The 11,578-nt window shown below is 42.8% G+C and overlaps 2 protein-coding genes across 2 annotated transcripts in view; both read left to right on the top strand.

Annotated features, from left to right (window-relative positions):
- dtnbb (dystrobrevin, beta b) overlaps positions 1-2,607 on the top strand; it is a 302,359-nt gene extending 299,752 nt beyond the window's left edge. Inside the window, exon 19 of the mRNA XM_037695224.1 lies at positions 2,480-2,607. Coding sequence (XP_037551152.1) covers positions 2,480-2,505 — 26 coding nt within the window. The 3' untranslated portion in view covers positions 2,506-2,607. The remainder of the gene's footprint in view (positions 1-2,479) is intronic.
- A 7,655-nt stretch (positions 2,608-10,262) lies between these two features.
- Positions 10,263-11,578, top strand: part of dnmt3ab (DNA (cytosine-5-)-methyltransferase 3 alpha b) — a 47,996-nt gene continuing 46,680 nt past the window's right edge. Inside the window, exon 1 of the mRNA XM_037695221.1 lies at positions 10,263-10,348. The gene's annotated coding sequence lies outside the window, so the exon portion shown is untranslated. The remainder of the gene's footprint in view (positions 10,349-11,578) is intronic.

The raw sequence follows: 11,578 nt of genomic DNA, 5'->3' as shown, positions 1-11,578 counted from the left end.
TGGTTTAGGGTTAGGTATGTACTGGTAATGGTTTAGGGTTAGGTGTGGGCTGGTAATGGTTTAGGGTTAGGAGTGTACTGGTAATAGTTAGGTTTAATGTAAGTGTCAGGGTTATGCTATAGAAATGAAAGAAAAATTAATGGAAGTCAATGGAAAGTCCATATAAAGGTAGAAAGACAAATCTGTGTGTGTGTGTGTGTGTGTGGGGGGGGACTTTAGACCACCATTGATTGCTATTTGCTGATTTTATTTATTGATCTGTTATTTACATGGAATTCTCTGTTTACTTTCAAGTATGAATCACTAAAATTTCACAGAATCCACCTGACTGCTTATGGGCTAGTCGTTGGCCGTTAGCTTGTCAGTCCAGTTAGAATTTATCTTTTTTCTACAAATTGGGTTAACAGGTAATAGATTAAATGGATTGTGTAGTTTAATTGGGAACCCTCGGGGCCTTCAACACCTTCTGGAAAGGCCTAAGAATTCAGCACATATGTAATAATAAATTTAAAATGTTATGTCAATGTTTATTTTAAATAAAAAATATATATTCAATGTAGCTTTTCTTTTGCTCATTTCTTTTATTTTCTGTAAACTACTTTGCATTTAAGCAAGACTTTTCTTTTGTAATTCATTTGTTCAGTATCTGACGGGACAATTAATCAATCACAATATTGATTTAGAGTGAGTGGGACCAAAACACCGGACTTAGGACTTCAGGAAGGCCTTGCAAAGCATTTTTTCATTTTTTGACCATGTGAAGACGTGTTGCATTCAGTTTCAGCCTATAAATTCTAAAAAAAGAAGGTTAAATATAAAATTTAGGTTCACATTGATCATTTTTAGTATTAAAGTTTGTTTTGGTGTCTTTCCATGACGAAATATTAAAACAACAGTGAATTTTGTGGATTTCTGTAAAATTTCAATGTGAATTATTGACTGGTGTGAAATAACGCTATATTATATTAATATTAAATCTCTACACTTTTGCGTGACGGTTCATTTAGTTTGTGGTTTTCTCAATCAAACATCTTTGTTGCGTCACAAATGTGCATGTGCATGTAGATCACGTGTGATGGTGCACGAATGTTCAGCTGAGAAAACTGACAATTTAAACAACTTAATTGAATTAATTTAATTCAAACAAACTTTGAGAGTGTTTTATAAGCATGTAAAATTACATGAAATGACCTTGGACTGGTTAGCCATTAGCCTAGCCTGAAGGTCACAGCTTACAAGGGAATATTTATGTTTATAAGACGGAACGTTAGACTTTACTTTCTCTTTGAATTTTCAGAAATAACTGTTTCCAGATGTAGAAAACTGTTTGTAAAACTGTTTTAAAAAAATTACAATTAAATGTCTTCACTTGAAATGAATAAAAACATTTAATCTTATTTCAAGGGGAACATTCTGACACTCCAACTTATTTTGAACCAGTTGTAAAGTTTATTTTTTCATTAGTTTAAATCTGGATTTAATTTGTTAAAAAAAAGGCTGTAAACTCACCTCTTCTTGACTTCCATAATTAGTCTAGTTAAGTTTAAAAAGTGAAGCAGAAGCACTTTGAAGTACAGCAACAGCATCTGGTTGTGCTAATGACTGGGATGTTGCTTTATTTATTTAGACCGCAGGAGTTGGCTGCAGTTAATATGTGCACGGCACCAGAAACATCCCATAATGACCCAGCCTGCTACTGTTTAATGGGCTACTGCTGCTTCATTCTCTTCAAAAATGTCTTGTTTCTTGCTGCCACTGAAACTCCATACATGGGAAAGTTTTTTTGAATACATAAACGATTAAATTTTTTTAAATTTCAGCCGCATGGACTTGAGAGCCTCCAAACCAGGACTATTCAACTGGTGGCCCGGGGGCCAGATCAGGCCCACAAGTGTGCTCAGTTTGGTCCACCAATGGACTCGATTTTAAATCATAAAGCAAAGTTACTTAATGAGAAAAACTGCTGGATGTCCGGCCCCTGAGCTCTTGGTGTTCAGTAACTGTGGCCCCCTGAGCAGTTTAGTTGAATAGCCCTGATCTAAACAGTATTTTTATACATCCTTTGATCAGGGGCGGTCCTAGCCTGTTTGGTGCCCCGGGCACATAACCCCCCTTTTTTTTTTCCTAAACTGGGCACCTAATGGCTTTGACCTGTTCTGGTCCATCTTCCATGTGTGCCACTGGCACTTGAGCAGAGTAGGTTATCAGCACCCATCCAGAAACATGAGTCAGAACAACTTGGGCCTAAACTAATCCATCTTTGGTGTTCAGATTCATTTTTGTGTTGTTTTTTCACTGATTTCACACAAATAAGCTGAGAACTATTAGCTGTAAACGTGGTTTGGGAGCAATCAGTTGTGTGATTTACTTAGCGAACTATGGTAATTGTATTAGAATGCAAGATGGGGGGTGGGGGTGTTGGAGATGAGAGGGCTATCAGCACCACTAAGATCTGCTCTTGCTCCGTTTGTGTATCCAGGCCCAGTGAGAGTCCAAAAGCACTGAGGGGACGAGCTCACGAAGAAAGTCCCTGCCTGCACGGAGGAACAGTCATGAGCTGGGAAGGATCAGCAGGACCCCCTGGCATTAGCACATAGAGTAATGCATGCGTCTAATCGAAAAGAATTTCACTATGTGAAAAAAGTTTCTTCACACCTTGCAGGTAGCAAGATGTGTCTAATTACAAGTGTGTATGTTGTCCTGTAAGCAACCTGCTGTAATTAACCAACATGACTGCAGGAAGTGGCTCGTTGTGCTTTTTCTCCCAGCTGTTCCCTTCCAGCAGGTCTGTCTGTATGTACATGCTGTAAACACAAGAAGAAGGCGTCCTGATGCCACGCCGTCACTGCTGATGCTTTCTGAGTCCTTAGCCTTTCTTTTCCTACATTTCTCTTCCTGATCGTACTTGCATGACGTTGCACTCATGTCTGGATTTAGGTCTTTCTGGGCTTTAGGAGACAGCTTTGGATGTCAGGAGGGTCCTCAGAGTTCATGAGGGATGTGTTTACATGCACATGGAGATTCTGCGTCTGAGGTTTGCTGCCACCACAGTCAAATCAAGTCGTACCGCCTGCTGGCACGGTGAAAGGGCGGCCATTTTGTGTGCTCTGTGTGTTTGTTGGCAAAATACCTCATGGATCTATTGAAGGCTTTTAATGAAACTCAGAAGGTAAACATTAAATGTAGATCTGCAATTGATTAATTTAGGATTCAATCAAATTCAGTACGACCTTAACAAACATGAAAGTGGTCATAACTCTGACTTTTGTGCAGATAATGAGATAAAACTTTATGTGGTAGTAACAGAGTAACCCTCAACACATACTTCGTGTTGTAACACGTTTTTAGTCAAAAATAATAATCTGACATGAAAGGTGGTAGGCACTAAAATAATTTAATTTCCTGTTCTGGTTTTTAAGCTGGGACATTATTTTAACTCTGAATCAGCCGCTGGGGCTGCAGTAAGATAAAAAGGGACTTTATGAAACTTTATTGTCTGCCAGATTATCAGCTGACTCCAGGAAGTCACTACATCCAGCCGACAAACTGTCTTATTAAACCATTTGTAACAAAAATTATATATATATATATATATATATACACACAGTATATATAACACAATAGTGAAGGATTAAACTATCCGATACTTAGGAGCATGTTTAAAAGACTGCTTCCAGTAATTAATAAATACTGAAAAACTTTCATATTCTGTTGACAGGAGGTTTCACAGATTGTTTTTTTTTCTTGCTGTGCAAACAAATGAGATAAAGTCAGGCTTCTGTTTGTGTTCAACTTCCAGTCTTGACATTTACTGTAAAACAAGAAGCCCCACATTCCAGTACCCCACAAAACCACCAGAGGAGGTCTTTCATATACTTAAACTCAATAATGGCTGTTACTCAGTCAGTATTACACATACTGAGCTGACATTTAGAGTTGTAGTAGCTGATAGTAATTATATTATTGTGCTAACAAACCTCTCAGTATTGCATAAGATTGAGCATAAGGGTTTATTATATTTGACCGCAACACCTGCAACTCTGTCGTTTCAGATTATCTTAATGTATCTGCATTGCACCGTCTGCAGAGGCCTTAAAGCTGAATACGTCAAAGCCGGCGCCCAGAATCCCGTGTGCATGTGAACTCACTGGGTGATTTACTCTTCTGCTGCTAACGTGCTCCCAGTGAGCAGCGCCTGCCAATCTGTGCGGCTGGAAGCCACGGGCGCTGCTGCAAACACAATAATGAGTCTCCAGTGAACCCCCCCCGAGGGGCGTTGTAACGCTCAGCGCAGCACGGCGCCTCCTTTTGAAGGTGGCCACAGTTTTTAGTGTGCAGGGAAACGCCTCAGGACTGTAGGCGTTGAGTTTTAGTCGTGAACACCTCTTCAGTACGCGGAGGCAGAAGGTGGCAGTGAGCAGGTGCTTTAATAGCTTTATTTAGTCGATGACACGTAAATTGTGCAATGAAGGGACGAGCTCAGGGACTGCAGAGCTACAGAATGACAAGAAGGTCCTCACAGATGCAAGAGATCGTTCACCACAGACTAGAAGGTCCGATGTCCTTCAACAAGTCTTCGAACTCCTTGAACTTTTTGACATTTTGTCATGTTGCAACCACAAACAATAAGATTTTACTGAGATGATATGTGACAAAGGATTGAATCATCCATCCATTATCTTTACCTGCTTCTTCCTTTCCGGGTCACGGGGGGGTCGCTGGTGCCAGCAGTCACTGTGTGAGAGGTGGGGCACCCCCTCCTAAAAGCACATTTGTGTTCAACCTCCCTGAGTGAACACTTTGTCGACCCCACCTTTCACCGAGTCTTTTGAAGTTTCTACCAGTTTGTCACATCCAGGGACTGAAGGTCCAGCGTGGTGCAGCATCTGCAGTATTACAGACTCTGTGCCGGTCCGCTGTGGTGAAGAGGGAGCTGAGCTGTAAGACAAAGCTCTGTTTAGTGGTCAGTCTACGTTCCTACCCTCACCTATGTTCATGAACGAGACTGAAAGAACGAGATCGTGGATACAGGAGGGTGAAATGAGTTTCCTCTGCAGAGTTGGACTCTCCCTTAGAGACAGGGTGAGAAGTTCAGTTATCAGGAGAGACTCAGAGTAGAACCACTGCTCCTCCACTTCCAGAGGAGCCAGTTGAGGTGGTTCATCTGGTAAGGATGCTCTCTTGGCGCCTCCCTAGGGAGGTGCTTCGGGCATGTCCAACTGGGAGGAGACCCCGGGGAAGACCCAGGACACGCTGGAGAGACTATGTCTCTCGCTTGGCCTGGGAACGCCTTGGAGTCCTCCCAGAAGAGCTGGAAGAGATGGATGTGGAAAGAGATGTCTGGACCTCACTGCTCAAGATGCTGCCCCCAAGACCTGAGTCCAGAACAAGAGCACGGGCGGGACAGGACTGAAGGTTTTGTCCCTTCTTCTTTGCTTTAAATCTGACCCATTCCATTGTCTCCGGCTGAATGTTTCAGGTTGTCCTTCTGGAAGGAGAACCTTCACCGCACTCTGAAGTCTTTACAACCTCCAACACGTTCTCCGTCCTGTATTTACCTCCATCCGTCTTCACATCCATCCTAACCAGCTTCCCTGTTCCTGCTGAAGGAAAGCATCCCCACAGCATGATGCTGCCACTTCCCTGCTTCACAGTGTGAACACTGTGTTCAGGATGAACGTTGAAGCTCCTTCAGAGCTACCATGGGGTCGCTCAGATTAAATCACTTCTCTCTCGTCCTGTCTGTTTAGGCGGACGGCCATGTCGTGCTGTACTCATTTTGTTTTCAAACGATGAAGCGAACAGAACTCTGCGAGATGTTTAAAGCTTGGATTTATTGTTACATCCTAACTCTGCTTTCAACTACTCAACAACTTTCTCCCTGACCTGGCTGGTCTGTTCCTTGGTCTTCATGATGCTGTTTGATCACGAATGTTCATATTGAAGAAAAGTTCAAGAAGCACGAAGACTTTTTCAAGGTGTAGTAAATGAAATGTCTATTTCGGGGTTTAATTGGTTGTGATTTTACTAGAGACCAAGAGAAACAGGAGAATGTTAATCAGGAGTTTTATTTCCCTTGAAGTGATGTCGATGCATGATTTGGGTTTTAGTTTGTCTTTGGACGAAGCTGCTCAGTGAAGTTTCTGTCACAGAGTGCTGATTGGACAGGCTGGTCACAGGTAATCAGGTGAGGTTTACATTTATGTTTGTGTTCATTTTGCCATTCAGGATATCCATTTGCAATTTAAATGGGCATTGTCCAACTTTCTGTAAATGCAAAATAAAAAGGTCTGAAGTTCACCAAATCTGATTTAACTGAATGACAAAAAGCTCGTTTTTAATTCTTCTTGTGATGTGTGACGCTGTCTATAAGCTAAGGTCTTAACCTGTTACACTGTGTCAAGAAAAACAAGAAGAGACTCCTTTATTGTTGGCTTTCTAAATGTGATTTTTCATTTTTGATGTATGCTATCATTATTATTATTATTATCATTACTATTATCATTATTATAAGGTCTGCAATATTAGTGGAGTTCAGTTGTAATAAGATGGCCAACATGCAGATTCCCTCGCTCGCACACGTCGTCCTCACTGAAACATTCATTCACTGAAAAGCAGAAAATTACATTAATTGCTTTCAAAATTAAAAAAACATCTAAAACAAAAATATTCTGAAACTACTGGATGTTTGTTTTTCCTGCGTATTCTCCGTTCCCTTCCTTTCGTTTTCATTCTTTCAGTTTGTGCCTGTAGCTGTAGCGTAAAGTAACCTTTCAGCAAACAAGACGATCTAACGGCCTCTTGTGTGTCCAAGTTTGTGTTTGTGTCTTTGTAGAGGATTTGTCTATTTATTTATGCATTTTTTATGTGTTTGTTTATTCTCTGTGTTCTAAAGGGAAACTTCTGCTCAGCCTTTACATTTGTGCCAAACTGACAGATTCCAGGTATGCATTAAAGTATATCTGTGTTAGTGTCGTTCACAGAATGCCTGGACGCTCTATGTAAAGCTTCATGCTGCTGGCGAAAGTCACGTTTATTAAAAATATAATTTAAACATAAAACAAGAAAAAAAAATCAGATCTGCTGATGAGTTTTATTTTAACCAGTGCTAATGCAATACTGTATATTCCCCCATCAGCTGAAACGTGGGATTATACCAATAAAACACAGGAAAGTGTAAACATTGTGATCGTTTTATTGTTTCCAGAAACACCGTGTACGAGCAGAAAACAGCATCTCTGACCTGATTTATCTGTGTATGCTTCTTGTACACATTTGTTTCTCATGTTTATTTTACATAGCATAGTTTTATGTCACAAAACCACAGTTTGTATGTAAATAAATCAAATGTGAGATATATTAAAAAGATTTCAAATATTACTCACGCTGGTCATTTTGTTTTGTTGATGCTTAATCTCAGAAAAAAGTGGATTGTTCTCTTCGGGTCGAGTGAGGGAAGAATGGAGCGTGAGATTGACAGATGGATTGGTGCAGCATCTGCAGTATTGTGGACTCTGTGCCGGTCCATTGTGGTGAAGAGGGAGCTGAGCTGTAAGGCAAAGCTCTCTGTTTACCGATCGGTCTACGTTCCTACCCTCACCTCTGGTCATGAACTCTGGTAAGGATGCTCCCTAGGGAGGTGCTTCAGGCATGTCCAACGGAGGAGACACCGGGGAAGACCCAGGACACGCTGGAGAGACTACGTCTCTCGGTTGGCCTGGGAACACCTTGGAGTCCTCCCAGAAGAAATGGAAGAGGCTGTGGAAAGAGATGTCTGGACCCGTTCAAGATGCTGCCCCCGAGACCCGACTTGGGAACAAGAGGGAGGATGGATGGATGACTGGATGGATGCCTAAATGTTCCCTCCAGGTCAGGGATGAATCCCTGCGTCAAGCGAAAGGGTTCAAGTATCTTGAATTTTAGTTCCCTCGATGTGGCAGGATGAAGGAGATGGACTGGTGAATCAGGGCTGTGTTCACAGTAATGAGGCTGTTGCAGTGAAGAAGGAGCTTTACCAAAAGGAAAACCTCAGTTAACTGGCCCAATTATGTTCCAGCGCTCATTGATGGTCGTGAGGTTCGATTCATGACTGCAAGAATGAGATCCTGAAATGGGTTCCCACCTTAGGGAGGACAAAGAATGAGGATCTCCATCATCTGGGGGGATCTGAGCAGGGACACCTGGACAGGTCTCCAGTCCATCACAGGGACACCTGGACAGGTCTCCAGTACATACAGGGACACCTGGACAGGTCTCCAGTCCATACAGAGACACCTGGACAGGTCTCCAGTCCATCACAGGGACACCTGGACTGGTCTCCAGTCCATCACAGATCACAGGGCCACACAGAGACGAGACAATCTTTCGCTCTCTCCTAGGGACCATTTAGAGTCACCAATCAGTCTAACATGCATGTTTTTGGTCTGTAGGAGGAAACTGGAAGGCGCTCTGTGAAAATGGGGAACCTGGAGAAAACCCACGCAGCACGGAGAGAACATGTAGACTCTATCCAGAAAGCCACCAAGCAAGGATTTGAACCGACCTTCTCGCTGAGAGGTGGCAGTTCCACCAACTGAGCCACTGTGCCGCCCCACAATTAATATCACATTTCAAGATAATGACACACAGTATTCTTAAAAATAAATGAATAAATAGTTTAGTGACTCTTTCCTCAAATGTCTTCTGTTTTTCAGCAGGTGTCACCATCAGCTCATGCAAAGTGAAGGTAATCATCAGCACAGCTGCTACATGGAGCACCAGCACTGTTCAACTGTCAGTGGGGGGGGGGGGCATTAAATATAAAACATTTGAATGTTAGTCAGAGAGAAATTTATTTGTCACGAGATTATGTCCACAGGGTCACAGTTACATCCGACAATAAAATGTAAAAGAAAAACAGTAATAACATCTAAGATATGAACTAAGAAAAACATCAACTAAATATACACTAAGCACTAATAGTATAAAAACATTACATCGAACAGCAGCACGAACATGAGTCTGTGTGAGCAGATGAGCACGAATGAACACAGCAACATGAAACAGATCAGCAGCAACATGAAATGGATCAGTAGCAACATGAAACCGATCAGTAGCAACATGAAACAGATCAGCAGTAACATGAAACAGATCAGCAGCAACATGAAATGGATCAGTAGCAACATGAAACCGATCAGCAGCAACATGAGACAGATCAGCAGCAACATGAAATGGATCAGTAGCAACATGAAACAGATCAGCAACATGAGACAGATCAGCAGCAACATGGAACAGATCAGCAGCAACATGATATGGTTTTTCACAGTGATTATTCTAGTTAGAGATTCATGAGTCTAACAGCCTCAGGGTAGAAGCTGTTCCTCAGTCTAGTGGTTCTACACTTAATGCTCCTCAACCTCCTTCCTGAGGGGAGTGGGCAAAAAGTGTGTATGCTGGGTGAGTGTGGTCCTTCATGATGCAGGTGGCCCTCTTCCTGCATCTGGAGGTGTAGATGTCTGTGATGGTGGGAAGATTGACTCCAACATCTTCTGTGCAGCCTTCACCACTCTCTGCAAAGCTTTTCTTTCTGCAGCTGTGCAGCCTCCATGCCACACGTTGATGCTGGAGCACAGGATGCTCTCCACTGCACACCTGTAGAAGGAGGTGAGGACTGAGCTTCCCAGACCAGAGTCTCTGATGACAATCTGTTAACAATGTTCCGCAGACACTGCAATAAAACCCAAAGCATAAAGTAACAAATAGCAACTTATTTAAGAAGACAGAGTATGAAGTTGGAATTTACTTTTTGACTTTTACACATTTGTGTCCCATAAAAATATTAAAATCCTAGAAGTTCATGAAATAATGCGTATCAGCCAGCTTCTATGCCGGAGATTTAAATTAAAATAATTTCTTCAATTAAATTAAATTCAGTTTATTTATATAGCAACATAAATCTTGGCACGGCACAGAAACATTCACATACACAAAAATCAGTTAGTAATAATATTTATCTAAGGAGATGACCTTTAATTATTACTTTTTTTTAAAGCTGAGAAGTAACAGTCAAAACATGTGAATTAAACAATAGAGATTAAAGAAACCGGAAATGACTTGGAACCAGTTTGGGGGCGTGGTGCCCGATTGCTACGCATGCGCATTAGTTACTGTTAAAAGGTCATCTTCCTTCCCTGTGAGCGGGCGGTGTTTAGGACCCGGCGGCCGCCGCAGGCCTCGGGGCTGCTGCAGTTAGCGGCGCATCTGGCGGAGGGCTGGCCGGCTGAGGGTGGCGGAGGACGGGGAGAGAAGGACGGAGGCTCCGGGAGCAGCGAGACAACAAGGCTCGGGCCTGGGACTTGGGCACAACCGGGTAAAGAACACACAGCGACATTTCAACCCGCCGCTGTGGCAGCAGAAAAATTAATTACGAACAAAACAAACAAAAAAATCGCGACTGCTCGTTGGCGCTCGGTGAAAACGGGGAAATAGCGAACTGAGGGGGGGTTGGTGCAGATGATGCTCATCATCCGCCATGGAGGTGAACCTGAAGGTGTTTCCAGCACGGAGCCCGCCGCGGCTCCTCAAAACACCCGTCTCATTTACACTGATACCGGGGGGGCTACCCTGAGTGTCCGTGGCCTGTAAAGGAGCCACAGCCCCCCCGGTCTGACTGCAGACCCCCCGGAGCAGGAGACGGTCTAACTTCACGGTTTGAGGCGCAGCTGGAGAGATCATCAACGTGATGCGCGCGCGTGGCTTGATTCAAGATGAAGCTCCAGAAAACAACCTTTAAAATGTTTTCTGTGATCCTCATGAGGATCCAGGATCCACATCAGGATCCACATCAGGATCTTCACTGTCACGACCCTCAGGGAAACATCCTCCAGATTCTGGGGTCACGGCGCGGGTCACGCATTTCCACCGGTGCAGGAACCGGGGCTGCGCGCGCATGGCTGGAGCAACTTCAGCCCCATGTGGAGATTAAATATTAATGCAGAAGATGCACGTGCAACAGCGTGCTCGTGCTGTAATTGTTCGTCATTAGACACAAGAGAGCCACAGCAGACATGTGGTGTAGAGGGCCTGCAGCCTGTATATGGTCTCCATACTGCGCGTGTAAGAAGCGCGTGCGGGTCCTATAGCTGCGTGACGTGCGGCCAACAAAGAAACCCGAGTCTGGGAGGAAAGTGAGAAAAGTTGCAGTCTGTTGTTAAAGCAGCTGATCACGTGCACATTTGTCAGAGTTTACATTGGTATCACCACTAATGGCTGCTCTGTCTGTTAGCAAAATATCTCATGAACCATTGGTTAGGTTGTAATGAAACTCTTGAGAAAGTAATCGTGGGATGTAAATCGAAAGCTGGTTAAAGACCTTTATTGAACCTGAGTACAACAAAATTTGAGTTTGCTTCCCAGAGAAAAAGTAAAAAGTGTGTAATATAAATACAGTGTATAAAGTATTAGTACTAGTACACAATATAAAAGGTAATAGTTACAGATTCTGAACAGTCCAAATGTGCAACACAAGCAGATTGATATTACACTAGTGGTCCCTTATTGCACTGATTCAGTTCTTATTGCACTGATTCAGTTCTTATTG

This window comes from Nematolebias whitei, chromosome 21 (assembly GCF_014905685.2).
Source record: "Nematolebias whitei isolate Nwh7 chromosome 21, NemWhi1, whole genome shotgun sequence".
NCBI lineage: Eukaryota > Metazoa > Chordata > Actinopteri > Cyprinodontiformes > Rivulidae > Nematolebias > Nematolebias whitei.
This window is presented reverse-complemented; position numbering and strand designations above follow the sequence as displayed.